General features: G+C 49.8%; 1 protein-coding gene across 3 annotated transcripts in view; it reads left to right on the top strand.

The window, feature by feature from the left end:
- The window catches only part of MYO1D (myosin ID), a 144,453-nt gene that overhangs the window by 65,051 nt on the left and 52,101 nt on the right, over nucleotides 1-27,301 (top strand). For all 3 annotated transcript variants that reach the window (XM_065856322.2, XM_071798186.1, XM_065856323.2), the window contains 4 exons: nucleotides 5,983-6,190; nucleotides 17,579-17,802; nucleotides 19,428-19,572; nucleotides 20,164-20,268. In XM_065856322.2, the coding sequence (XP_065712394.2) occupies nucleotides 5,983-6,190; nucleotides 17,579-17,802; nucleotides 19,428-19,572; nucleotides 20,164-20,268 (682 nt within the window). The remainder of the gene's footprint in view (nucleotides 1-5,982; nucleotides 6,191-17,578; nucleotides 17,803-19,427; nucleotides 19,573-20,163; nucleotides 20,269-27,301) is intronic.

Genomic DNA, 27,301 nt, shown 5'->3' with positions numbered 1-27,301 from the left:
TGAAAATAGGATAGTAACAACCCCATTAAAACATGGTTTTGATGCTTCTTGCCCTCTTAATTCCTACCAGATTTGTGACAAATGAAATGGTTTAGGTTGGAATTTGTCTTGCAGCTTCAGCAAATTAGCACAGGTACTGAGAATTCAACCTCTTCCTGATGAAATAGTGAATTGATTATTACTTGTGTCATTGAATCAGGTGAGAGAAAGGCCCTGAGGGTAGGAAGATATTAAACTGTTCAAGCGGGTGGGATGTCAAGTGTTAGAGACAAAGTGCTGCTAAACGATCTTCCGCACATTTGCCTGGATATTTCGTGATACCTGAAGCAGAACGAAAGGGTCCGGCTTCCTAAATCCAGCCTAAGTGCTGCATGTTGGTTTTCTTAACCATTCTGCAGTGTGTGCATCTGCCCTCACGCCCCGCATCTGTTCCCACTCCTCACATTTGTGGGATTACTATTAATACAAACAGCTGCTTTGCTTTTAACGACTGTTTGAGGAGCTCCTGGAAGCTTCAGCCCAGAATTGGTGTTAATGGCCAGGGAACTAAATTAGCACATGGCAACTGGTGCGGCTTTCGGGCCTTGGAACATGTGTGGAGCTGGAGTAGGATTACAGGGTGAGTACGGACACCGCGCCTGGTACCGCGGGATTGCTCCGAGTCCGTCTGCGCCAAATTGTCTAAATTAAAAAGAGAAATACATACATATATATAAAATCATCTGGTCTGGATATTGTTTCTTTTTGGTATTTCCAAAATGATTTGTTCCTCATGCGAGAGGCGATTTGGGGATGTCACTTCACCACCTGTTCGCTCACGTTTGCAAAAGGTACCATAAAAGTTCAACCCCACCAAGGGATATTTAACTCCCTTATGGGCCACCGAATTTTTCGGATATTTCACATTTTCTGAGCTTGGAACGTGCGCTTTGTTTTGCTGCTTGTTCTTAGAGGGGACAGGAGGTATGAATAAGGATGTATAGAAATAAGAGATACATTTATGTGTTAATGTAGATATATTTGAGTGCGTGTATGCCTATTTTTTATATATGTGTGTCTTTAAGAACATATGAAAAGGAATTTTCCTTTTGGTAGAAAAAGAGTTTGTTGCTATTTAACCCTAAAATACTGCCAATATCTCATATTTATCATTAGGAAATTAAGTGAAGCAGAGCTAATTCCATTAATAAATGTCCTTTTCAAGCTTTCCTTGAAATTAAGAGAAGTTTTACTTGATCTCTGCCCAAAGCTGGTAGCCCATGGCTTGGACAAGTGCACTCTCTGCTGGGTTAGGAACCGGCTGGAGGGCCGGGCCCAGAGAGTGCTGGTGAATGGGGCTGCATGCAGCTGGGGGCCAGTGGTGTCCCCAGGGGTCAGTGTTGGGTCCAGTCCTGTTCAACATCTTTATTGATGATTTAGATGAGGGGATTGAGACCATCGACACCAAGTTGGGAGGGAGTGTGGAGCTTCTGGAAGGCAGGAGGGCTCTGCAGAGGGATCTGGATAGACTGGAAAAATGGGCTGATTCCAATAGGGTGAAGTTCACCAAGGCCAAGTGCCGGGTCCTGCACTTTGGCCACAACAACCCCTGCAGCGCTCCAGGCTGGCACAGAGTGGCTGGAGAGCAGTCAGGCAGAAAGGGACCTGGGGGACTAATGGACAGGAAGCTCAACAGGAGCCAACAGTGTGCCCAGGTGGCCAAGAAGGCCAATGGTGTCCTGTCCTGTATCCAAACCAGCGTGGTCAGCAGGACAAGGGCAGTGATTCTTCCCCTGTGCTCTGCATTGGGGAGGCCACACCTGGAGTGTTGTGTTCAGTTCTGGGCCCCTCAGGTCAGGAAAGAGATTGAAGTGCTGGAGCGGGTCCAGAGAAGAGCAACAAGACTGGGGAAGGGACTTGAACACAAGCCCTATGGGGAGAGGCTGAGGGAGCTGGGCTTGTTCAGTCTGGAGCAGAGGAGGCTTAGAGCTGAGCTCAGCACTCTCTAGAACGACCTGAAGGGCAGTTCTAGCCAGGGGGGATTGGGCTCTTCTCCCAGGCAGTCAGCAATAGGACAAGGGGGCAGGGACTTCAACTCTGCCAGGGGAAATTGAGGCTGGAGATGAGAAAGCAATTCTGTGCAGAGAGAGTGGTCAGCATTGGAATGGCTGCCCAGGGAGGTGCTGGACTCACCGGCCCTGGAGGTTTGTAAACTGAGATTGGCCATGGCACTCAGTGCCATGATCTGGTCAATGGACTGGAGTTGGACCAAGGGTTGGACTGGATGATCTCTGAGGGCTTTTCCAACCCAGTCCATTCTGTGAAACCAACCTGCCCTTACCAATTTGTAGAAAATAAGATCTATTTTTTTAGCAAACGAGGAGATGTTGTGCATTCGCTTGGTAACTGTGTGTTCCAATGATGTGTCAAGTGCGTCAGGCCCGTGCGTCTGAAACAGATGCGACGCCTTCTTTTGTTTTAATTCCTAATTTGCTATCAAAAATAAAAGCCGATTGGATTTTGGGAAGGGGCCCAATGGGCCTGCGAGGGCACGGCCAGGGTGAGCGTAACCCAAGCCTTCCCCAGGAAGGACACGACACTGAAAATGCTGCTGGGGAGAGCAGAGCGTGGCCCTGCTTCACATGCACACCCGACTTTTTGTAATAAAGCTTCATAATTGAGCGGCTCCCAAAAATCTGGAGTTTTGGGAGAGCCGCGCTGGGGATCGGGAGCTCTTGGAGTTGCCTCGTGCGTGTTGGGCGCTCCCGGGGTGAGGTCGGAGAAGAAGGAGACGCAAAGTTGGTGTAGAAATGGGTGTTTAATGTATAAATGACATTGAGCACTGTCAAGGTCTCTTGGTGGGAGAGGGGAAGGGTTGTTGTGTCAGCGAGCACGTTGATTGATGTGCGGTTATAATTAGCAGCGAGTTGGGACCTACTACAGAACAGTGTAGGGAAAGGGACCTGGGGGTCCTGGGGACAGCAGGGTGACCATGAGCCAGCACTGGGCCCTTGTGGCCAGGAAGGCCAATGGTACCTGGGGTGGGTTAGAAGGGGGTGGTCAGTAGGTCAGAGAGGTTCTCCTGCCCCTCTGCTCTGCCCTGGGGAGACCACACCTGGAATATTTTGTCCAGTTGTGGCCCCTCAGCTCCAGAAGGACAGGGAACTGCTGCAGAGAGTCCAGCGCAGCCACCAAGATGCTGAAGGGAGTGGAGCATCTCCCGTGTGAGGAAAGGCTGAGGGAGCTGGGGCTCTGGAGCTGGAGAAGAGGAGACTGAGGGGGGACTCATTCCTGGGGATCAATATGGAAAGGGGCAGTGTCAGGAGGATGGAGCCAGGCTCTGCTGGGTGACAACCAGTGACAGGACAAGGGGCAATGGGTGCAAACTGGAACACAGGAGGTTCCACTGAAACTTGAGAAGCAACTTGTTGGGGGTGAGGGTGTCAGAGCCTGGCCCAGGCTGCCCAGGGAGGTTGTGGAGTCTCCTTCTCTGCAGACATTCAAACCCGCCTGGACACCTTCCTGTGGAACCTCAGCTGGGTGTTCCTGCTCCATGGGGGGATTGCACTGGATGAGCTTTCCAGGTCCCTTCCAACCCCTCACATTCTGGGATTGTGTGATTTGGACTGGCTGTAGCACCCATGGACGTTGTGCTGCACGTGCCACGGGACAGACAGAAGGACCAGAGGGACCATCATGATGTCCCAGCGCCCATGGGTGAGGAGGGGAGTGCTCCCTCTGCTTCAGGATGCTCTACATATCAGATTTCTATATATATGTGTATATATATAACAATTCTTCTGGGCAGGTTTGCAGTTCTCTGGCATCGTATCCTTTTTCCTGGCTGTTTGATCAGTGGGGTTTGCACTGCCACCCTGTTTGCCTCTTGTGTTTGTGTCAAGTCTCAGGGTGGAACATTTTCCCAGTGAACTGATCACTGCAGAAACATTTTCCCAATGCGAACAGGACAGAGAGACCAGTATAAAACATCCCTATCTTCTGTGTATGCGGATTCCACAGGCAGAATGCTTTTGCCAGGTAATATAAATGCAAAAATCTTCTTTTGAGTGTCTGAGTGGGCTGTTTTTCGCATACCTGCTGTATTTCTCACCCAGACCCCGGGGTGTGTGCTGGACCCCTCGCGCGATGCCGTTCCCGCTCACACACAGCAGACCCCACCATTTCCCTGCTCACAAAGGCTGACGTGATGAATGAAAGCGGCAGGGAGATGCCTTTCCATTCAGGCTCATGTTGGTCCGTTCAGTAACTCCCGCAGTGCACCCGCTCCCGCTCAAAGGGTTTATTGCCACGGCCCTTTAGTAGTAGCTGAAAATCCTGAATGTCTGAAACATTGAGATCGATGCTTGACTTGGATCGTGGGCTTTTAAATAGAGAAGTGGTTGAGATCTCTGCGTGCGTGTTTTATTTAGAACATGAATGCGGGTAATTGCACTGGAAACGTCTCTTACGTTTTGGATTATGTCCATAAATCTTATGTGGAAAATTCATTGTTGCTTTTTACGAACGTCTATTCACCTCATCAGCACTGTGCGAGGACGGTAAATCTTAGAGAGCGGAGCCTGGTGCGGTTGTTTTCATGTTTGATTTGGAGTTGTTTCAGTTCTAATCTAATTCAGTTCTAAGTGTAGAGTCTTGAATGTGGGCAGGAACAACCCCAGGTTCCAGTGTAAGTTGGGGAATGACCTATTAGAGAGCAGTGTAGGGGAAAGGGACCTGGGGGTCCTGGGGACAGCAGGGTGACCATGAGCCAGCACTGGGCCCTTGTGGCCAGGAAGGCCAATGGTACCTGGGGTGGGTTAGAAGGGGGTGGTCAGTAGGTCAGAGAGGTTCTCCTGCCCCTCTGCTCTGCCCTGGGGAGACCACCCCTGGAATATTGTGTCCAGTTGTGGCCCCTCAGCTCCAGAAGGACAGGGAACTGCTGGAGAGAGTCCAGCGCAGCCACCAAGATGCTGGAGGGAGTGGAGCATCTCCCGTGTGAGGAAAGGCTGAGGGAGCTGGGGCTCTGGAGCTGGAGAAGAGGAGACTGAGGGGGGACTCATTCCTGGGGATCAATATGGAAAGGGGCAGTGTCAGGAGAATGGAGCCAGGCTCTTCTGGGTGACAACCAGTGACAGGACAAGGGGCAATGGGTGCAAACTGGAACACAGGAGGTTCCACTTAGAGATGAGAAGCAACTTGTTGGGGGTGAGGGTGGCAGAGCCTGGCCCAGGCTGCCCAGGGAGGTTGTGGAGTCTCCTTCTCTGCAGACATTCAAACCCGCCTGGCCACCTTCCTGTGGAACCTCAGCTGGGTGTTCCTGCTCCATGGGGGGATTGACCTGGATGAGCTTTCCAGGTCCCTTCCAACCCCTGACATTCTGGGATTCTGTAATCTACGTTTTCTCTCAGTGTAAAAAGAGTTTTTGAGAGTAAGGGTGGGAGGGAATGACCGAACAAGGCTTACGGGCAGTGTGGTGTGCACAGTGTGACCGTCAACTGTCTGCTCCTTTGGTGAATAATAGAAGTTGTTAGAAATGGGTACGGAAAGGGCAAACAACAAAAATTATTTGCAGAATTTTTGCATCTTGGTTTTCTGACAAAACAGTTGATTCCAGTTGGCTTCTGATGCAGAAAGGGAGCAAAACAGAGCTGCTGTTCCCTGCAAAAAAAAATCAAAGTGGAATGCTGAGAGTGTGAATAACGGAACTGCCAAATCTCAGGAAGAGAATGGGGAGGTTTGGCATTTTGCATCAGTTCAGTGTTGATGGCGTGAACCCCTCACCATGTTTTATTTCTCAGCATCTCAGCAAATCAAACCTCTCTTATATTCATTTTCCTTGAATTTTGAGGACCATGATTCCTACACAGGTTATTTCTATCTATAATGACGTTATTCCTATCTATAATCAGTTCTATTAGAATTTAGATCTAAGACGTGTCAAAGATTGGCCTTCTTGGCCTAGATGGTGCATTGACATTTGTAATTTGTACCCTGGAATTCCAGGTACAAGATGATCTCGGAATTCACATGGCCCAACCACGACCTCCCGTCAGACAAAGACGCTGTGAAGAAGCTGATCGAGTGTCACGGCTTCCAGCACGACGTCGCTTACGGCAAGACCAAGATCTTCATCCGCACGCCTCGAACCCTCTTCACCCTGGAGGAGCTGCACGCCAAGATGCTCGTCAGGATCGTCCTCTTCCTGCAGAAGGTAAAACTCGATTTACTGCGTTAAAAACTCACTTCAAGCTCCTTAAAACACTTCTACTCCCTTTTCAGGCTCTTGCGCGAAAGCAACGAGACTTGGCCAGTTGTAGAGTTTGATTACTGCTGGATTTCTTAAAGCTTTTTTGGTCATACTTCATAGCTTCATCGAGGTCTTGATGTGATGTACTGTGAGCTGTAGGACCTACAAGATTATTAGATACTGTTTTAAAAGTTTGCTCTTTACTCATGGGTGCAGAGAAACATAGAGGAGCTTTTATGGATGAGTGTGTAAGTGATGAACAGCAGATGTTGAGGCAGGTTTATATGTGTGAAAGCTCATTAGTGGATCCGTAGTTGATGGTATAGATTGATTTAATGGTAAAACACTTGTGGGTGCAGGGAAATGAGTGAGAGGGGAAGACGGAGTGAGAAAAGGGACAGGAAATGTTTTCCTTGGAGTCTGACTGGGAAGGGAGGGGACGGGATCCCAAGGGACCTCAGTGCGGCCTTTCTGCACTTAAAAGGGGCTGATCGGAAAGATGGGGACAGACTTTTGAGCAGGGCCTGTTGTAATAGGACAAGGGGTGATGGTTTGAAACTAAAGGAGGGAGATTCAGGCTGGACATGAGGAAGGAATTGTTGTCTCTGAGGGTGGTGAGAGCCTGGCCCAGGTTGGCCAGAGAGGTGGTGGATGAAGCATCCCTGGAGACATCCCAGGCCAGGTTGGACGGGGCTCTGAGCAACCTGAGCTGGTGAAGATGTCCCTGCTCATGGCAGGGGTGGCACTGGGGGAGCTGGGAAGGTCCCTTCAACACAAACTGTTCCATGATTCCATGATCCGTCCGTGAGCATCATCCCAGAGTGTCCGTTCTGGTGCAGCACGTGATCTCCCTCGTCATACTGTTCTATTAATAATTATTGAGTTTTTATCAGGACCTGAGCAAAATCTCTATTTTTCTGGAGCATCCAAGGGCTGGGGGCAGATGCTCGTGTGTATTCATTTATTAAGCTTTGAACATCCGTGTTATTGAGTCATCCAATGTAAACCAAAACATACAGCCGAGAGGTACAGAAGGAGGGGGTGATTTGCACACTGCTGGCCATGGCTTTGCATAAAAACCCGCTGTAACTTGCAGAGTTCGAGCGCAGGAGCAGGGAATCACAGCCCAGCTCGGGTGCAAAGGGAACAGAGGGAAAGCAGGCGAGGGAGCAGCAAATGAAGGGCGAGGTCTGTGCAACACAACCTGTGCAATTGTCCATCCCCTCTGAACACTGAGCTTGAGATCTTTTTGGGTTTACTCTTAGGATATATTTTACATTCCGTGACTCCAGGACAAATCCACTCTCAGTCAGTCTTGGCTTCTGAAGGTCTTTAAGCCACAGCCATTTGTTGCTCCTGAAGCACTGAGGTGCTTTTGGGTGCTACAGCAACACAACAGGAGCTGGTTTGGAGCTTCCAAAGCAGCAGGCCCAAGAGGGGAAGACACACAAGAGCTGGTTTTAGTGCTGAACTCTGTGTTCTGTACCAGTGTGATCAGTCTGACAAACAGCAACGGCCTCTGACTTTCACACCAACAGAACAGTGGAACCACTTTGTCCTGGCGAGGGGTTGTTGACTAATTCAAGATTTTTAGAAATGTATTTCTTAAAACATGGGGTTTTTTCGATGTTGTTCTTGGAACTCAGGAAACACCAGAACTTCTGAAGCGCTTGTTTGCCTGCCAGCAACAGAAACTGCTCACAGACGGGGTAAAACCTTCCCAGAGAAAAAGCCTGGTCTAAAACCTTCCCAGAGAAAAAGCCTGGTCTAAAAAAGCTGTGCCATCAACACCACTTTGCACAAACTCCTGAAACAGCATCACTTCTGCTGAAGTGTAAGGCCCTGAAGGAGCCTTGATAGTTTTGTGGAACACTCACATTTCTTGTGTTTCCCATGCATTTTATATTATTTTCTTTCTGGAAAACACAACAATTTGACCAGTGTAGAAGCAGAAAGTGTCAAGCCTGTTGGTATTTGTTGTGCCAGATCATGTGGTTTGTCTTTAGTAAGGGGTTTTCTAAGTTTGGTGTGGATGCAGGTGATCAGTTTTGCTGGAAATGCAAAACTGAGGCTGCTTAAAGGCTGCAGGACTTGCCTGTGTCAGAGCTTTGTGGTTCAGCGTTTCCTTCCCGTTTTGTAGCAATAAACTCAAAACAGCTTCCCTGGGCAGCTCAGCATCTTCTTCCAGGGCTCTTCCCTGGAAACGGCAGCGGACTTTGCCAAAAACGTGTTCTGGCTTCTTTTGTACCAAAACAGGGCTGATCTATGGGGCATCTCTCAGCCATCTCATTTTTCTGGGTTAATAGTTGCACTTCCACTGTGCTCGCTCTGGTTTCTCAGGAGTTTCCCCTGTCTGCACCCACTTTGCTAATCACATTGGTCTGATTTAATGGTTATCAACATGGAAAGGGGGAGTGTCAGGAAGATGGAGCCAGGCTCTTCTGGGTGACAACCAGTGACAGGACAAGGGGCAATGGGTGCAAACTGGAACACAGGAGGTTCCGCTTAGAGATGAGAAGCAACTTGTTCCTGGTGAGGGTGTCAGAGCCTGGCCCAGGCTGCCCAGGGAGGTTGTGGAGTCTCCTTCTCTGCAGACATTCAAACCCGCCTGGACACCTTCCTGTGGAACCTCAGCTGGGTGTTCCTGCTCCATGGGGGGATTGCACTGGATGAGCTTTCCAGGTCCCTTCCAACCCCTGACATCCTGGGATTCTGGGATTTGCTGCATTCAGTGAGGTCGTGCCGTTATTCTGGAGTCTCTCTTTGTTCCCATAGCGGGATGAGGCAAGCTAATGGGTTTCTTGTTGAATGAAGCTGCAGGGGGACACTTTGCTCCCAGGTAACTCCAATTTTCACATTAAATGCCTGAAGAATTGACCTTTATTGAAATTAAAAAGAGCAGTCAGTGAAGAATAACAACTGCAACTGCCTGAAAGGAGCTGAGGGGAGACCTTCTGATCTCTGAACTGCCTGAAAGGAGCTTGGAGCCGGGGGGGTCGGGCTCTGCTCCCCAGGAACAAGCGCCAGGAGCAGAGGAAACGGCCTCAAGTTGCGCCAGGGGAGGTTGAGGTTGCATGTGGGGAACAATTCCTTCCCCAAAGGGCTGTGGGGCATTGGAACAGGCTGCCCAGGGCAGTGCTGGAGTCACCATCCCTGGAGGGTTGGACAGACGGACATGAGGTTCTCGGGACATGGGGCAGTGCCAGGGCTGGGTAACGGCTGGACTCCGTGATCTTGAGGGGCTTTTCCAACTGAAATGTTTCTATGGTTCCACCTCCCACGTTCACCTGGTTCCTGCGCAGCCTTAAAAACGGCCGATAACGCTCCTCTTTGCGCAGGAATGCTTTAACGTGAGAGAAGGATCTGCATATAGTGCACAGAGCAGTTCTGGTTCTTGGTGGGTTTAAATGTACATCTTCACTGAAATGATATGATAAATAATGTATATGATGTGGGTTCTTGCTCTCGTACAAATCACAAGGCTTTCGGTAATTATCTGAAGAGCCTCGTTGTGTGAGGGACCCCTAACCCTTAACCCAGCGCTGCTCCCTTTGTTCAGCAACTGTAAGAATTTGCTTTGCATGAGTTTGCTTCAATTGAATTAAAACCACCTTCCAGTTTAAGCAGATAATTCTCCTGGATCCCTTCTGCTTTAGCTGTGCCTTCCACGCTCCTATTTCCTGCAATAAACCATTAGTGACATTCCAGGCCATGGTTTTGCTCCAGACCGAACCCACGGGTGAGCAGATGGGGTGTGATAGAGCCAGAGCAACTCGCTGGCCCCAGGATGGGATCTCTCTGGTGTCAGAAAACCCGTACGGCAGCGGGGCCGTCGCTGTCGGACTCACCTTGAATGGTCATTGTAGAGGCACCAGCTTAGAACAGGTTTTTATGTGCTGCATTCAAGTTTGTTGCCTGTATCTGTAGTCTTGCCGTCTATATGATTGTCTTTGTGAATGCAAATGGAGCAGCTCTAATGTTAATAATAAAAATCAATAAAGCTGCCAGAGAACCTCATTGCTTTTCCTCCCCTTGGAAACCTTCCCACCTATTCATTAGCTTTGCAGAACGGTGCTTTGTTCAAGCAAAAAAAGCCCGGCCGGCACGTGCGGGATGCGGAGATGATGCATCTTGCCCCTAGAATTCAGTGCGGTGTTTCGGTGCCGTTTCATCAGGGCGGCGCAGCTGCGCGTGGCCATCGCTTCGCTACATCTTCACTGCCTAGTGCAGAGGGAGCGAGAATTGTCCTTGTGTGGGAGCGCTGGGCACGAATCCAGGAGGTGGGTGCAGAGGGACGGCGGCTCCGGTGCTGCCGGTGTCCTGGCCGAGCTGTGTCCCCGTGTCCCCATGTCCCCGTGTCCCCGCGGCGGCCGCTCTCTGGAGAGCTGTCGCTCAGCTGCCGTCACCATAGCAACATTTCCCCAAGCCCGGCAGGGAAGAGCCGGCAAAGCGAACCGAGGCTGAACCGAGGCCAACTCAGCATCACTTAATGTCCCACCTGCCCTTTCCTCCCCGTCCCCGTGGGCCCTTGAAGCGCCAGGGAGCGGAGACCACAACGGGCAGCGATCGCTGCGGCAAAGGCGGCGTTTTCGTGTCACATTATGGACGGGCAGCGAGAATCTGGTGAGGGCTGCGGTTCAGTGACCCAAAGCAAACGTGATGCGATGCGTTCGCCATCCGGACTCAAGGCATTTACCGTCTTGAGGGGATGTGTTCGTGAATGTAAGTGGTGATAGGTGTATAATTACGTGCGGATTTGTACTGTGGACTGTGCTTTGATCTGCAGAGGGAGAAGCTGTGAAAGGAGGAGCTGTAGGTGCTGCCAAAGGAGCGCGCATGGCTGAAGGATCAAGTCAAACGAATTGGATTTATCCTCTGTGTTGCCGGTGTGGCCAGGCTGACCCCTCGGCTCCAGTCCCACCACTCGTCCTGTGCTGTTTGTCTCCCTGTGCTGGTAACATCACTCGTCTGCTTCTCGTGAATCCACCGAGGCACTTAAAACTCAACCCAAACCAAACAGAAAAATCTAAACCCTCCCCTAAGAAACAAAACCCAACCAACCTGCCCCTCCTATTACCAAAAAGAAGAAAAAGAAAAGGTTATTTTCTGCCACTTCAGCTCCACAAGCAGGGCCCCATTCTTCAGAGGAGCATCTGTGCTGGGGACAAGGTTGTTGGGGGTGTGCCCATGGGGGAGAGAGAAAAGGAGCTGGGGGTGTTGGTGCCAGCGGCTGAACATGAGCCAGCGTGTGCCCAGGTGGCCAAGAGGCCACAGGACCCTGGCTGGGACCAGCACTGGTGTGGCCAGCAGGCCCAGGGCAGTGACCGAACCTGTGCTGGGACCTGGGGAGAACAAACCGCCAATCCTGGGGACAGTTCTGGTCCCCTCACGCCAAGAAAACCCTTGAGGTGCTGGAGCGAGTGGAGAGAAGGGAACGCAGCTGGTGAGGGGCTGGAGCACAAGTGTGATGGGAGCGGCTGAGGGAGCTGGGGGGTTCAGCTGGAGAACAGGAGCTGAGGGGAGACCTTCTGATCTCTGAACTGCCTGAAAGGAGCTTGGAGCCAGGGGGGTCGGGCTCTGCTCCCCAGGAACAAGCGCCAGGAGCAGAGGAAACGGCCTCAAGTTGCACCAGGGGAGGTTGAGGTTGGATGTGGGGAACAATTCCTTCCCCAAAGGGCTGTGGGGCATTGGAACAGGCTGCCCAGGGCAGTGCTGGAGTCACCATCCCTGGAGGGTTGGACAGATGGACATGAGGTTCTCGGGACGTGGGGCAGTGCCAGGGCTGGGTAACGGCTGGACTCCGTGATCTTAAGGGGCTTTTCCAACTGAAATGTTTCTGTGGTTCCACCTCCCACGTTCACCTGGTTACTGCTCATTCCTGCCCCAGCAGTCAGGACGTCACTCTGGACTCTGGATGTTGTCACATCCCTTCTCAGTCTCCTCTTCCCACAGAGAAGTGTCCTAGTTATTTAACTTCTTCATGGTTGGAGATCATTCTGTGCCTCTCGTTGTCCTTGCAGTCTTGCCCAGCGATAAAACACTGACGATCGTGCAGTGACCTGTATCTTGATCTATGCACTGTGAATAAACTCTACCTTGAATTTTCATGGGATAAGAGAAGGTTCCTGCTTGCTCCTAATGGCAGCGACCTAGTTCTGCTGATTGTTTCTCTCAAGTTATGTCCTTTCTCCCAACATTTTCCTTCCCTGCTCATTGCCGGAGGCAGGAAATCCTGCAGTGTGCACCCAGGATGGCCTGTGTGGGGACACCGAGGGCACCAAACGGGCATCGCAAGGCCTTGCGAATAGATGATAAGGAGCTTTTCCCAATGTTTTCAGGCTGAAGTGCAGCAGCTCAGTCTCAGGGGATGCAGCAGCTCAGTCTCAAGGGATGCAGCAGCTCATTTGCATGGGATGCAGCAGCTCATTTGCATGGGATGCAGCAGCTCATTTGCATGGGATGCAGCGGCTCAGTCTCACGGGATGCAGCAGCTCAGTCTCACGGGATGCAGCAGCTCAGTCTCACGGGATGCAGCAGCTCAGTCTCACGGGATGCAGCAGCTCAGTCTCACGGGATGCAGCAGCTCAGTCTCACAGGATGCAGCGGCTCAGTCTCACAGGATACAGCAGCTCAGTCTCAAGGGATGCAGCAGCTCAGTCTCACGGGATGCAGCAGCTCAGTCTCACGGGATGCAGCAGCTCAGTCTCACGGGATGCAGCAGCTCAGTCTCACGGGATGCAGCAGCTCAGTCTCATGGGATGCAGCAGCTCAGTCTCGCGGGATGCAGCAGCTCAGTCTCAAGGGATGCAGCAGCTCAGTCTCACGGGATGCAGCAGCTCAGTCTCACGGGATGCAGCAGCTCAGTCTCACGGGATGGGGCAGCTCAGTCTCAAGGGATGCAGCAGCTCAGTCTCACGGGATGGGGCAGCTCAGTCTCACAGGATGCAGCAGCTCAGTCTCATGGGATGGGGCAGCTCAGTCTCACAGGATGCAGCAGCTCAGTCTCACGGGATGCAGCAGCTCAGTCTCACGGGATCCAGCAGCTCAGTCTCACGGGATGCAGCAGCTCAGTCTCATGGGATGCAGCAGCTCAGTCTCATGGGATGCAGCAGCATCGCGTTGGCTGCAGCTGTTGCTGAGCAGCAGAAAGAGCTGCAGGAGAAGCCCCGAGCAGCAGAGGACTCTGCGTCCTGCACACCCCAGCACGTCCCGCGTGTGCCACTCAATGTCACCACTGTTCCTCTGATTATTTGTATGTTTATTATTAGTACAATCTAATTAATCTCCGAGTGGGACCCTTCTCTCTTTCCAAGCTTGTGCAGTGTTGTTCCTATTAAGCAGAACAGAAGGAATGTTGTTCAGCTGACCCACGTGAAAAGAGAAAACGGCGTTTAGGACATTAAGCGGCTCTTCCCGCTCGCTGTTCACACACTCGGTAATGTGATCTGTTAGAATGGGGAGGCTTTGGTTTGAAACCATTTGCTTCAACCTTTCCGCGGGATCCGAATCTGAATGGGGAAAAGGCCGATGCCGAACGTGGTGGGTGCTGCGTGTGAGCGTCAGCACTGCCCTGCCCGGAGACGACCCCTTTCAGAAGTAATCAGGAATAATATAATTAAAGCTGGCTTCAAATTGCAGCATTTATTCAGCTGCGGTGCCTCGGAGGAGCCCATGGCAGAACAGCGCTCCGGGCTTTAATATTTAATAACCTTTCTTATTTGAGATCCTTCAAAGCTGCGCGAGAAGGTTGGTGCCTGTGCGCATTTCTGGCTGCGTTCTGGTTTATTTTTCCGTCTGGATGCCTGGAGGGTGGCATCAAATATTGATCGGGGAAGGGTTCGGGGCAGCGCGAGGGAGGCTGTGGGAGGACCGGGTGTGTTCCTGCAGCCACCAAAGAGTTTTCTGAGCAGAACGGCTCGAAAATAGAACATGCAGGTGTTTCATTCGGAGCGGCTCAGTTTGTTTGCTGCATTCCAGGCATCGGTTTGCTGGCTCGTCAGTAGATTTCTTGTGCATTCGCAGAGATTGCAGCATCTAGGTCATGTCTAGATTATCCCTTTCTCCGTGGATGACTGCAGGCGAGGAGACCCCGGCATCGCGGGCCTGCCTGTCTGTTCTGCTGCTTTCCCTGCGCTCTGCAGGGCCCATTGCGTTGTTTTCCTTTCTTTCTTCCCTTTTATTTTTTCTCATTTAATGGGAAATTCTTCGCTCGGACACAGACTGCAGTCTGCAATGTGTAGATTGGGATATAGAATTTATATAGGATTTATATTCTGTGAGGTGATGGTCTGCGTTGGGTTACTTTAACCTTAGAAACTTCCCTAGGAGCGCACTGAGCTTTGTCAGCTGCTTCCAAAGGCACCTCCAGCTCTCCTTTTCCATTCATTTGAATTTTAATTGATTACATTTTATTCCAAAACCATGTGAAATAAACATTCTTCAGAAAATACTTCAGTGCTTTCCACAAGGTAAGATGTGACTCTTGGGTTGGATGAATGCTCGGTTGCTTTTTGTGCAAGTCCCAGTTTCAGAAGCTGCCAAAGGAGGAGGAAGGAACCGCTGGGATCCCCGAGCACCTGGAGCTGTGCGGGACGATCTCTCTTGGTCTGGAGCTTCTTGTGGTCCCAGTCGTCTCTCCCACCTACCCGGCCATAACCAAAGGTGTCAAAAAGAGACTGTAGGAGAGCAAACGGCAAGGAACAAAGCCTACAGCTGCCTGAATGACTTTCCATAGCAACGAGACTAAAGATTTGATAACCCTGGCCCCATCTGACCTCCTGAGGTTGCCCTGATATCTTGGGAAGCACCAAACAGCTTCAACCAGATCTGGCAGAAAAACAGAAGACTCAACGAGGCAAATCCATATATCTCTCAGGAAAAAGCAACAGCAGGGTAGAGCAAGACCCAAATTGGAGTGACATTGCTGGAAATGCTTCAGAAGGAGCTCAGGAGCCATCTGCCGCCTTTGATCTCCAAATCCCAGCCAGGCGCAGGCTCCGGGCCAAGGTGAACGGGCAGAGGTACCATAGAATCCCAGAATGTGAGGGGTTGGAAGGGACCTGGAAAGCTCATCCAGTGCAATTCCCCCATGGAGCAGGAACACCCAGCTGAGGTTCCACAGGAAGGGGTCCAGGCGGGTTTGAATGTCTGCAGAGAAGGAGACTCCACAACCTCCCTGGGCAGCCTGGGCCAGGCTCTGACACCCTCACCCCCAACAAGTTGCTTCTCAAATTTAAGTGGAACCTCCTGTGTTCCAGTTTGCACCCATTGCCCCTGGTCCTGTCACTGGTTGTCACCCAGAAGAGCCTGGCTCCATCCTCCTGACACTGCCCCTTTCCATATTGATCCCCAGGAATGAGTCCCCCCTCAGTCTCCTCTTCTCCAGCTCCAGAGCCCCAGCTCCCTCAGCCTTTCCTCACACGGGAGATGCTCCACTCCCTTCAGCATCTTGGTGGCTGCGCTGGACTCTCTCCAGCAGTTCCCTGTCCTTCTGGAACTGAGGGGCCACAACTGGACACAATATTCCAGGGGTGGTCTCCCCAGGGCAGAGCAGAGGGGCAGGAGAACCTCTCTGACCTACTGACCACCCCCTTCTAACCCACCCCAGGTACCATTGGCTTCCTGGCCACAAGGGCCCAGTGCTGGCTCATGGTCACCCTGCTGTCCCCAGGACCCCCAGGTCCCTTTCCCCTACACTGCTCTCTAATAGCTCATTCCCCAACCTATACTGGAACCTGGGGTTGTTCCTGCCCACATTCCAGACTCTACACTTGCCCTTGTTCTATTTCATTCATTTTTTCCCTGCCCAACTCTCCAGCCTGTCCAGGTCTCTGGATGGCAGCGACACTTCAGTCTATGTTTAAGCATCTCAAGCAATCCAAGTCTTCCACACTTGAATTTTTCTTAACAAAAGAGCACAAATTCCTTCAGTACTCTTTGACTTCAGTACTCCCATTGAATTTTGAGTGTATAGAGAAGAGCAGCTCTTCACTTCTCCTGTATCCCTTGCTACGTTGAGTTTTTTTCAGCCCCATATCAGGATCATCAGTAAAGCTGTCAAGAGAACCTTTGACATCGGTTTCGTAAAGCGAGTATCATGTTGGAGATTGCCTTAGGAAATTAATTAATCCTTCTGTAAGTAGAAAGCTTGATATGCATCAGTGGTGCTATGGGATGGTTCTCAAGAGGGACATCAACTCTGCAGCGAATCTCTCCTCGTGTGCAGGAGCCTCGTTATCCTGCCAGTTTAATTCTACCAGGGAACCAGACCGGGTTGCAGGACAGATGCGGCACAACCACACTGTGCCCAAGCTCTTCAAGTTGGGGACGCTGTGTCCCGAGTGCCTCTTTGCACAGGGTGACAAAAGGAGAAGAGCAGGATGTGCTGTGTTTTCTGCCTCTGATGCTCTCCAGGCACAAACAAGACTCCGAGCGATGCTGGTGGAGCTGGGTTCCCATCCAGCGAGTTGGGAGGGCATCATTTATTTCATCTATTTGCTTACCTTTCAGTGCACGGCCAGAATGAATATTCCCCAAACTATTTCCAAAGCAAAAGCTCAAATGGTTTCTCCATGCACTGTTAGACATGACGTTTTTTCAGTTGTAGAGTCATTTTGGTTGGAAAAACCCCTCAAGATCATCAAGTCCAACCGCTAACCCAACCCTGGCACTAAAGTGACACAGAGGAATAGGCTTAACAGCAGAGTCAGTTCTACTTTTAAGCGACATTCTTTATTTTATCAGCACTGGGGAACACTGGGGATCATCCTCCATAAGTGCTGCAGCAACTGAATGCTCTTGTGTTGCTTATATTCACATTATTATTATATATGCATTACAATTTTTAAAGATTTTGCCATACAATACACCTATACTAAGAAACGGTGATGTTAGTCATAATTGTTTAGTTTCTTACTTACAATACATCTATTAATTATTAGTTAAATATAAACTAAGCACTCTGCTTCTAAACAATGTATTAGTGAATCTTCTGTGTCCCTCTTGTCATGCAGAAGGATCTAAAAGTTGAAAAATATCCCCTTGTTCTGCAGGTGATCAAAAGCATTGATCCCGTTGATTGGTTAATGATGGGTACGTCTTTTATGACTTAATTGCTGTATACATTAATTTAGCAGCTTCTCTTCAAAACCATGTCCCTAAGAACCTCATCGCCGCGATGTTTTAAATGGATTTACTGATTTTGTTTGTCATGTTTTAATTGGATTTGACTGGCGTGGAGAAGTCACTTCCTTTAAAATGAAACATTTATTGATTTCTACCAGTCCAGCAGTATGGAAAGCAAAAGAATAACCAACTTTTGAATGCTAAAGCTATTTCTGTCCTGCCTTTCAGGTGTGGAGGGGCACTCTGGCTCGCCTGCGCTACAAGAGGACCCGGGCGGCCCTGACCATCCTCCAGCACTACCGCCGCTCCAAGGTCAAGGGCTACATCCACGAGCTGGCCCGGCGCTTCCACGGCGTGCGCCAAATGAAGGACCACGGCAAGCACGTGCAGTGGCCCACGCCGCCCAAAGTGCTGCGGCGCTTCGAGGAGGCGCTCCAAGCCATTTACCGCAGGTACGGAGAGAAAACAGCTCTTGTCTCTTCAGGCTGACCTAGAGGAGTGAGGTTTTGTGTTCTGTAAATGTTGGAAAATGACTGAAGAAGGTGAACTGGATGTTGTAGATGAAGATGAAGATCGGTGTCTACAACTGCCTGAAAGGAGCTTGGAGCATGGAGGGGATTGGTCTCGTCTCCCAGGTAGCAAGTGATAGGATGAGAGGAAACGGCCTCAAGTTGCGCCAGGGGAGGTTGAGGTTGGATGTGGGGAACAATTTCTTCCCCAGAGGGCTGTGGGGCATTGGAACAGGCTGCCCAGGGCAGTGCTGGAGTCACCATCCCTGGAGGGTTGGACAGACGGACATGAGGTTCTCAGGACATGGGGCAGTGCTGGAGTTGGGTTATGGTTGGACTCAATGATCCTGAGGGTCTCTTCCAACCAAAATGATTCTATGTTGGTGGCTTTTGGTAACCATGAGCAGGCAAATAACTATTCTGCTTCAAAGGTTTAGTCAGGATAGACTTTATATTTCCTTCCTTGGCACATTTCTGGTTGGCGTCAAAAGGAAAGAGCAGCTACTGTTAGATGTGGGGTGGGGAGAGAAAATCTCATCAGCTTCGTCAAGATGACTTCTAGTAAGTCGCTACTTTTCTGCAATAAAATAAGCAATATTCTGCTATCTCCCCATATCCTCTGTGCAGAAGACGTGTTTTATACCTTTGTTACAACCTCCTAATATCTAAAAGCTAGTGACTTTTTTCTCTGGTAAGTCGTAGACGAAGAAGTTCTGATTCCAATTTGAGAAATGATGAATTCTGAAAGTCACGGAACAAGGGAAATGTTGGCTGGCTGGAGCCCCTGGAGATCTCCAGCCCATCTGCTGATGGGGGATGATCACCCGCACCGGATCGTCAGCCTTGGGTTTATCCCCAGCTGGCTCTTGCAAACCACCCACACCCAGTCTGGGTCGAGAGCTCTGCTTTCAGAACAAGCTCTGTTATCATACCAACAACATTTTAATTGCTAAAAGACTTTTCATAGCATTAATCCTGGAGGCCTGGAGTTGCCACTGTAGGCTGGAGTGTGGGATGAAGTAATGGATGGGGTACCCTGCCCTGTTTCATGTTGTAGTTGGGTAGGTTTGAATTGTAGGGCCGAATTCAGCTATTAAAGGAGGATGATGTTGCAAATGAACCCAGAAAATGGGCTTGCAAAGACTTTATTGCAAACAGGTGTGTCAGTAGTTGACCTGTGGGTGTGGGATGGGGAATACACCAGCCTAATTTGTTAGGAGGTAGAGATGATATGTGAGTTTAAAATGTTAATGGCTGGTTCCAGCTTTGGCAATGCAATTAAAAAGATAAAAGGATGGTAAAATACTGGCCCAGGTTGGCCAGAGAGGTGGTGGATGGATCCCTGGAGACATCCCAGGCCAGGATGGGGGCTCTGAGCGACCTGAGCTGGTGAAGATGTCCCTGCTCGTGAAGGTTGAAGGTGCCTTCAACCCAAACCATCCTGCGATTCTATGATTCAATGGAAGGATTTCTCTATAGCCTGGGGGCGTCCTTGTGCTGAGCTGGCAGAATGAGCCCTCGTGGTGCACGGTGCAGCCTGTGGAACTGATCCAGGTGTTTTGCGGCAGGTGGCGGGCAGGTGAGCTCATCCGCAGTGTCCCACCAGAGCTTCTCCCTCAGCTGAGGGCCAAGGTCGCCGCCATGGAGGTGCTGAAGGGTCACCGAGCCGACATCGGCCTGCAGAGAGCGTGGCAGGGGAATTACATCGCGCTGGTGAGTGCGAGGGGTCCGATCGATGCCGCGCCTGGGGCTCAGGGTGCCAAAAGGGTGGAGGTTTGAACAAGTGGCTTTTGGTTTCCTGGGAGGAAGAAGCACTTTGACGTTTTTTCTCTAAATGGGTTTATAGGGCTTCAGATTCTTTGAGTTCTGCTGCACCAGGAGTGACTTTTTGAATGCTAAGCCTGGCTTGAGTATCACAAGCAGCATTAAAAGATAACGAGTGACGCCATCAGCTGGCTCTTCAAATGGCCAGCGCTGGGAAAGAACCCGACATCCACCTCAAATCCTGGCCACAATGCCATGTTAAGAAATAGCATCAAATGAAAAGGGACAAAGAAATCCTCTCTAGGCAAATCGCATCGCTTCCTTTCACTCCGTCCTTCCTTTAAGCATTTTGTTTTGTTAAGGTTTGTTTTTTGGTCAGAAAGCGCATAAAACTCCAAATGCTGCTCTTTGAGGAGGCAGAGAGCGGGGGAAGCATCCGGGCACGGCGGTGCGGCCTCAGCCCTCCCTGGCTGCGGTGACACCGGTGACAGCTTTTTTCAGCCATCGGGAAGAGTTACGTGCCTGTTTTTGGTCTTGCAGAAGCCAGATCACCCTCAGACCGCCGGCTCTTTCACCGCCGTCGCCAACGAGCTGAAACGCAAAGACAAATACATGAACGTTCTCTTCGCCTGTCACGTCCGCAAGGTAACGCGCGTGGTCCTGCAGGCGCGGGGGCTGGTGGGGAGGTGTTTGGTGGCCACGGTGGGATTTGGGGAAGCCCAGGGCGAGGAGGTGGTGCTGGCGATGCTGTGATGGGCAGCAGGTCACAGCCGTCCTCTCTCAAATGGAATTGGTGATTTTTTGATGGATCCATAACTCTCAGCCTCTTGCACCAAGGGGCGTTTGGTTCAAGTGGCTCTGGAGGTGTCAATAATTTCACTGGATTCACTTGATTTTTTTCTGTTAAATTGGTTGGAAAGTTTAAAAAAATACATAGAAAAATATGCTTACTTAATTCTTTATGGGTAGTTCTTCATGATCTAAATTATTCTGGTTGTAAATGTCTGTCAGGAGAGGATATTGTGAATTTTACAAAGTCAACAGCCTAAACCAGTTGCAGTGGGAGGCCAGGGCTGACGAGGTTCAAGTGTTTTCAAGAATATTCTTTATATATTCTTTATATATTCATTGTACGTTCTTTGTATGTTCTTTTTATTTCTAAAATGTGCTATCACTTGCCAGAAGTGGAGCACGTACATGATTCTTGTTTATGGTTCTGCAAATGTCCCATTGAACAGGAACAACAACAGGAATTGTGCAGTGAATGGGTGAATATTGGTTTATATTGTTGGGGTTAAAGGAGGATCGGGGCGAGGTTGGATCCAACCTCCTCTTGACAACTGTGCAGCCTGGAACCTCCGTTAGGGACCGAGAAATGCAGCAGAATTCCACTCACTGTGGACTGAAAACAAAATCCTTCATCTTCTGATTAATTTAATGAAATATTTCAAAGTTGTTGCTGTTTCTGGCTAAACTGGGATAATTACAACAATACAGCATTCGGTTCTTCAAGGTGTGATGATAGGGGTTGTTGGTTTGGGTGGGGATGGAGTGACAGCGAGGGGAATTACTCAGGCAGTGTGTGTATTTTTTATATATATATATATATATAAATAACTGGTGTGGGAGTTTGGTTTTTCTCGCTCTTACGCAACTTTTAAGCTTTTAAATCCTTCTGTTTCTCTCGCTGGCTCCTGATGAAGCTTCGAAGGGCGATCTCCTGTGCAAGGGTAGGGAGATGAGATTTCCGAAGGGCAGATGCGCTCCTGGTGCCGGTGGGTGATGGGGAGCCCAGAGCTCCTCCCTCAGCAGGGGTCTGAGCGGTTCTGCTTGTTCCTCTACATCCTTTTTGCTGGAAATTTCCGTTTCCTGCTGGGGTTTGTTGCACTGGTGTCCCAGCACCTCAGTAATGAAAGCAGCCGGGAGGTGGGCAGGTGTTACCTGTTAGAAACTGGATTTCTTCCTGAGCCTCAAACATTCCTTTTGCTGCTTTCGGAAGTGAGGGAAGTTTTAGCTTAACAGGAGTACTGAGAAAAAGCAGCTCAACTGAAAGCAGAAAATACAAGACAAAGCTTTGACATTCCAAGGTTTACCATTTCACTTCCCAGCCAATGCATTTATTTGGGTAGTTTCTTGTGCCTTAGATCTGAATGTTGGATTTGCAGACAAAGCAAAAACTCCTGCAGAGCATGTAAGCGACTGTCGAGGGTTTACATTGCAGGGTGACAATAAAACCGTGGCAGGTGTATTGTTAACCCCCCTTCCCACTCAGGACAGGCAGTCGGGAGGGAAAGAAGGACAGAGAGAAGAGACTTGGAAAAATTAACAATGTTTTACTGATGCTACTGATAAAATAGAGAAAATAATACAAAATATACAAAACCAATCTGGAAAGTCTCAGCAACTGCAGAGCTGGCAGCCAAAGTCCTGGACTGGATTCTGCAGCCAACCGGAGCTGGATTCAGTCTGTTGCTGGCCTCCGTTCGCAGGGGCGACTCGCAAGGTCCTCTCCTAATGTCACCATGAGGAAAAGGGACGAGATGCTCGTGATCTCCCACTTTTATATGAAGTATTCACGTGAATGGGATGTTATATTCTGTTGGTCATTTCTTGGTCACCTGTTTCTCGTTGCCCCTCTCAGAGATGTCCATCCATGCTTATCAATAACCTCACATCCCATTGCTGTGTTCACCAAAACATGTGTCTGGTTCTCCAGGAAAACACAACTGATATGAAGCTTTAACTGACAGGCAAATTCACTAAAAGAGAAACTTGTTTTTTAACAAAACCGGGACAGCGACTCTGTCCTTTTACTCTTCGCATGAAACCATTTCTATCCTAAGCTGTCTTTTTAAAACGGTGTCTCTTTTGTCAGAAATACAAGCTCTAGCGTTCTGCCTCTTACCGAAACTCTGCTGCAGGCTGAGGTCAGCCTGCGGTGCTGTGCGCGGGGGGAATTTCTTCCACCGCTTCATTCTTCCCTTTTCAAATAAGAGCGTTTCTTCCTTTTAGCCTTATCTTCCTTCTGCTTCCCCATCTCGTACCGCGTGCGATTTGCACAAGGGTGGCTCTTGGTGCGTAAAGGTCGTCCGGGTGCTGGGAGCGCTGGAAAGGCAGCGGCTGCCACCGCAGGGAGGTTTGTCAGAGGTTTAATGCTAAACCCGGCTTGTTGTGGGTTTGCAAATTGGCTGTTACCCTTTCTTTCACAGCCAGAATTTGGTGCATGTGAAGCTTAAGCAGGGGACTGAAGAGTGAGTTACAGAAATGGAAATGGAATTGATTATCAGGTGATTTCGTTGCTTCCCTTGAATGATACTCTTGAACAAAGCGTTGGCCCACAGAATAGGATTCCTCAAGTTCATTCGTGGTACATTCTCATTATTCAGGTTATTTGAGGTTCCTGCTGGTCCCTTGGTTGCACAGGAAGGTGTTTCTGGTAACGAGAGCGCGGTGAGGTGAACGTTTGATTTCTGGAGCAGCATCAGAATCCTTCGGGGCCCTCGGGAAGGCACTGAATCCTCACACAGCCTGCAGAGCAGTTCTGGACTCTCACCAGCAACATTAGCTGCTTTTCTTTAACGTTTCCAGATAATTATTCTAATCAGCTTCTTTCTTGGAAAAAGAAAGCGGGTCCAGAGAAGAGCAACAAGACTGGGGAAGGGACTTGAGCACAAGCCCTATGGGGAGAGGCTGAGGGAGCTGGGCTTGTTCAGTCTGGAGCAGAGGAGGCTTAGAGGTGAGCTCAGCACTCTCTAGAACGACCTGAAGGGCAGTTCTAGCCAGGGGGGATTGGGCTCTTCTCCCAGGCAGTCAGCAATAGGACAAGGGGGCAGGGGCTTCAACTCTGCCAGGGGAAACTGAGGCTGGATATTAGGAAGAAATTCCATACAGAGAGAGTGGTCAGCATTGGAATGGCTGCCCAGGGAGGTGCTGGACTCACCGGCCCTGGAGGTTTGTAAACTGAGATTGGCCATGGCACTTAGTGCCATGATCTGGTCAATGGACTGGGGTTGGACCAAGGGTTGGACTGGATGATCTCTGAGGGCTTTTCCAACCCAGTCCATTCTGTGTGATTCTGTGAAAAAGGATAAGTCCTGGGCAACTTGAATAAACCCAAGTTAAGCCTGAAGTTGATATATTTTGAAATATTTATGTACAGAACATATCTTATGGCCTGTAAGACATTTGCTAACTGTTAATTTATTTTGAGATGGTTTTTTAGCTGCTGATTGATGTTATTCTAGTGAAGTCAAGGCAGTCAATACCAATGTTCTGGGAGCATCGGTCACTGCTAGGGGAGTTTTCTGGAGCTTGAGCACGTGGGGTTGGAATTCAACAGCTTGCAATGAATAATAATGGGTGAGAATGTTTGGCCCGGAGCTTGTGGAGCTCTTTTTATAGAAGGTTGTGAAGAGGCTTTGAAGCCTCGCTGATGGGAGGTGCACACGCTTGCTTTCCAGCTATAGGTAGAACCAGGTCTGCCTATGGAAAACTGATGGTTTTTTTCCGAGTGTTGCGACGCTCTTTGTTTTTCAAAGGAAATTTTCAGGTTTTTTTGCCTTGGGAAACCGAATGCATATTTCATGCCGACCGCTACATTTTGTTGGATCACCTTGGAAACAAGTTTCCTCTTCTTTTTTTTTGTAGAATAAAGCTTTTCTTCCCACTCTCTCCCTTGTGGCTCCAAACTCCCTTGAGAGAAGAACCATCTCTTCCCAATGCCCCGCGGTGCCCGCAGGCCCCTGCAAAGCTCATTTGGAGGTTGATCTGCTATCGGATACACTTCTATCTCTCCCCATACACCAGTGGGGAGGCTAAATTAAGACCGATTCCCATTCAGATCAACAAAGATATAAATAAAAAGGCCCAGAAGGTGCAGAGAACACAATGCTGGGAAGGGCTGTTCTCCGGGCGGCTCGGAGCTGGAGCTGAGAACAGACGAGCTGTCTCTACTCCTACAAAATCAAAAGATTAGTGGCATTTGCAATGGCGCTGACATTTGCCTGAGCCTCTTCTGCGCGTGCTTCCCAACGTGACAGTTTACTTATAAAAACACAGCACGTTTTATTCCCATAAAGATGCCGTAGGTGCACGAGACACCTGGAGCAAAGCGATTGCTTGGGAAGAGCTGAAAAGGCCACGAGTTCCTGAGCAGTGAGAATTTGCTTCTTGTGTGAGAGAATCATAGAATCATGGAATAGTTTGGGTCGAAGGGACCTTCAGTTGTCACCCAGTGCCACCCCTGCCATGAGCAGGGACATCTTCACCAGCTCAGGTTGCTCAGAGCCCCGTCCAGCCTGACCTGGGATGTCTCCAGGGATGGTTCAGCCACCACCATTTGCATCTCTTTAGCTGAATTTATTGTTCAGTGCAAACACTAAAGGCAGTGGGTAACTGCAAGAAAGACATGGGATTTAAAATGTGCCTGTAGAGCTCCTGTGTTTTGATATTGTCTTGCAAACACTGGACATGTTCCCCATCCCCGCTGTCTGGACCACGACCGCAGGACTTTGTGCGGTGGGGTGGCCCTGGTCACACAGCTCAATGAGCTCTGCGCCCTTGGTCACCAGCAGCTCCGTGCTGGAGGTGGATGAGAGATCAGCAACAACCCGGCCATGTGCTCGTTGATCGTCCCCTGGGCTGTATCCCCAGCCCCGTGGGCAGCAGGTTTGGGGGATCCTTCCCCTCTGCCCCGCTCTGTGAGACCACCTTGCAGTGCTGGTCCAGCTTGGGGTCCTCAGCACAGGACGCACATGGAGCTGCTGGAGAGGGGCCAGAGGAGCCCCAGGAATGACCCGAGGCTGGAACAGCTCTGCTGGGGGACAGGCTGAGAGAGTTGGGGTGTTCAGCTGGAGAAGAGAAGCTCCGGGGAGACCTTAGTGCGGCCTTTCCGGACTTAAAAGGGGCCAAGAAGAAAGATGGGGACAGACTTTTGAGCAGGGCCTGTTGTGATAGGACAAGGGGTAATGGTTTGAAACTAAAGGAGGGAGATTCAGGCTGGACATGAGGAGGGAATTGTTGTCCCTGAGGGTGGTGAGAGCCTGGCCCAGGTTGGGCAGAGAGGTGGTGGATGAACCATCCCTGGAGACATCCCAGGCCAGGCTGGACGGGGCTCTGAGCAACCTGAGCTGGTGAAGATGTCCCTGCTCATGGCAGGGGGGGCACTGGGGGAGCTGGGAACGTCCCTTCAACACAAACCATCCTGTGATTCTATGGACAATAGGGAGGACATTGTGACAGCAGCAACAAGCAGAATCATGGCAGTGAACAGATGCTGATGTCCAACTCTTTACAAAAAAAAAGATAAACCAAAAAGTCATGTTTGGGAACTGTAGCCACACAGCATCAGGTGCGAGGTCTGTGAGGAGCAGATCCCAGCCTGGCAGGCTGGAGAAGCCTTTGCTGAAGCTCCCGAGACACGGCCCAGTTACATCTGAGGAGCCTGTGCTGTCTGCTCACACAGCAGCTGAGCACCCGACGCTCCTGACCTGCTTTCCCTGGGTCATTCAGTGTTTCATAGCCTTTATTTTTTTTCTCCCATTCATTTGCTTCCTAAAATAATCCCAGTTATTCAGCACCTCTTCCTGTGAGGTTTTCCAGGCCCTCCATCGTGTTCTCCACCTTCTCTGAACCATCAGAGTCCCCTCCACGTTCACCATCTCAGTGCTTCACACCCTATTCCAGGTGAGCCCGTGGCACCCAGGACATTATTCCTGGTGTGTTTGTGCCCAGATCTATCCAGAGCTTTCCAAATCAACTTCAGTGACTTTTTCTGAGTGGTGCTGTTAATTTAAAGCTGTCATGTAGCTCCCCAATTTGCATTTATTGCCTTGATCAGCTCTGAACTTTGCCGCTCCGCCGCCTGTTGACTGAGAATATTGAAGTTCTGTGGTTGTTTCCTGCCATCACCTCGGAAAATCCTATTTACATTCATCCTCCTCATCACGCCTCGCCCTTGTCTGCCCTTCACGATTGATTAATAAATATCTCTGTGACTCTGTTACACCGACAACTCCGCTTTGGCCTTGGTGGAAAACATAATAGTTTCTACTTCGTGTCCTACTTTCTCACTTGATTTTCGCTGAATTTCACATCTTACCTGGTGACTATTTAGTACCCGGGCTCCTGGGGCATCTCAAAGGGTAGATGGCATCAAATGTTCTCCTTTGGTGGAGGATTTTCTGGATAAATTAAGCACAATGTTAATGAGACGTGTGTTTCCTCTGTGAAAATCCTACTAGAGGCCTGGAGGAGTATTTGTGATGAGCTGCAGTGGTTGTGCAGATGATTGATGTTTGAAAAGGAGATGTGAATAAAGCGTGATCCCAGGGTAGGAAACACTTCTCTGGAGAGAAGAGAATGTTCTTTCCTGCCATAACGTGATCCTCCCACTTCTGTTTCTCTGAACAATCTCACTAATTCCATAAGGTGTGGAACAGTGCTTTATTATCTTCAGTCTTTCTGGATCTTCCCCGGACCAGATGGTACTGTGAAGGTACAACATTTAGTCTCTCGTATCCTTTGAATTAGTACATTTTTAATAAACAGTTGCATATTATTAGAGTGATTTTCCAGAGGTGCTTATGTGGCGTTTGACAGCAGTATCGGTGATTTAATGTGTCAGGCACTGGAGGGTTGTGGTCACTGGAGACCCGATTGGCGACCAATAGACCTGAAC

Source organism: Patagioenas fasciata, chromosome 22 (genome assembly GCF_037038585.1).
Source record: "Patagioenas fasciata isolate bPatFas1 chromosome 22, bPatFas1.hap1, whole genome shotgun sequence".
Lineage (NCBI taxonomy): Eukaryota > Metazoa > Chordata > Aves > Columbiformes > Columbidae > Patagioenas > Patagioenas fasciata.
The sequence above is the reverse complement of the archived record's forward strand: the minus strand, read 5'-3'. Positions and strand labels throughout refer to the sequence as shown.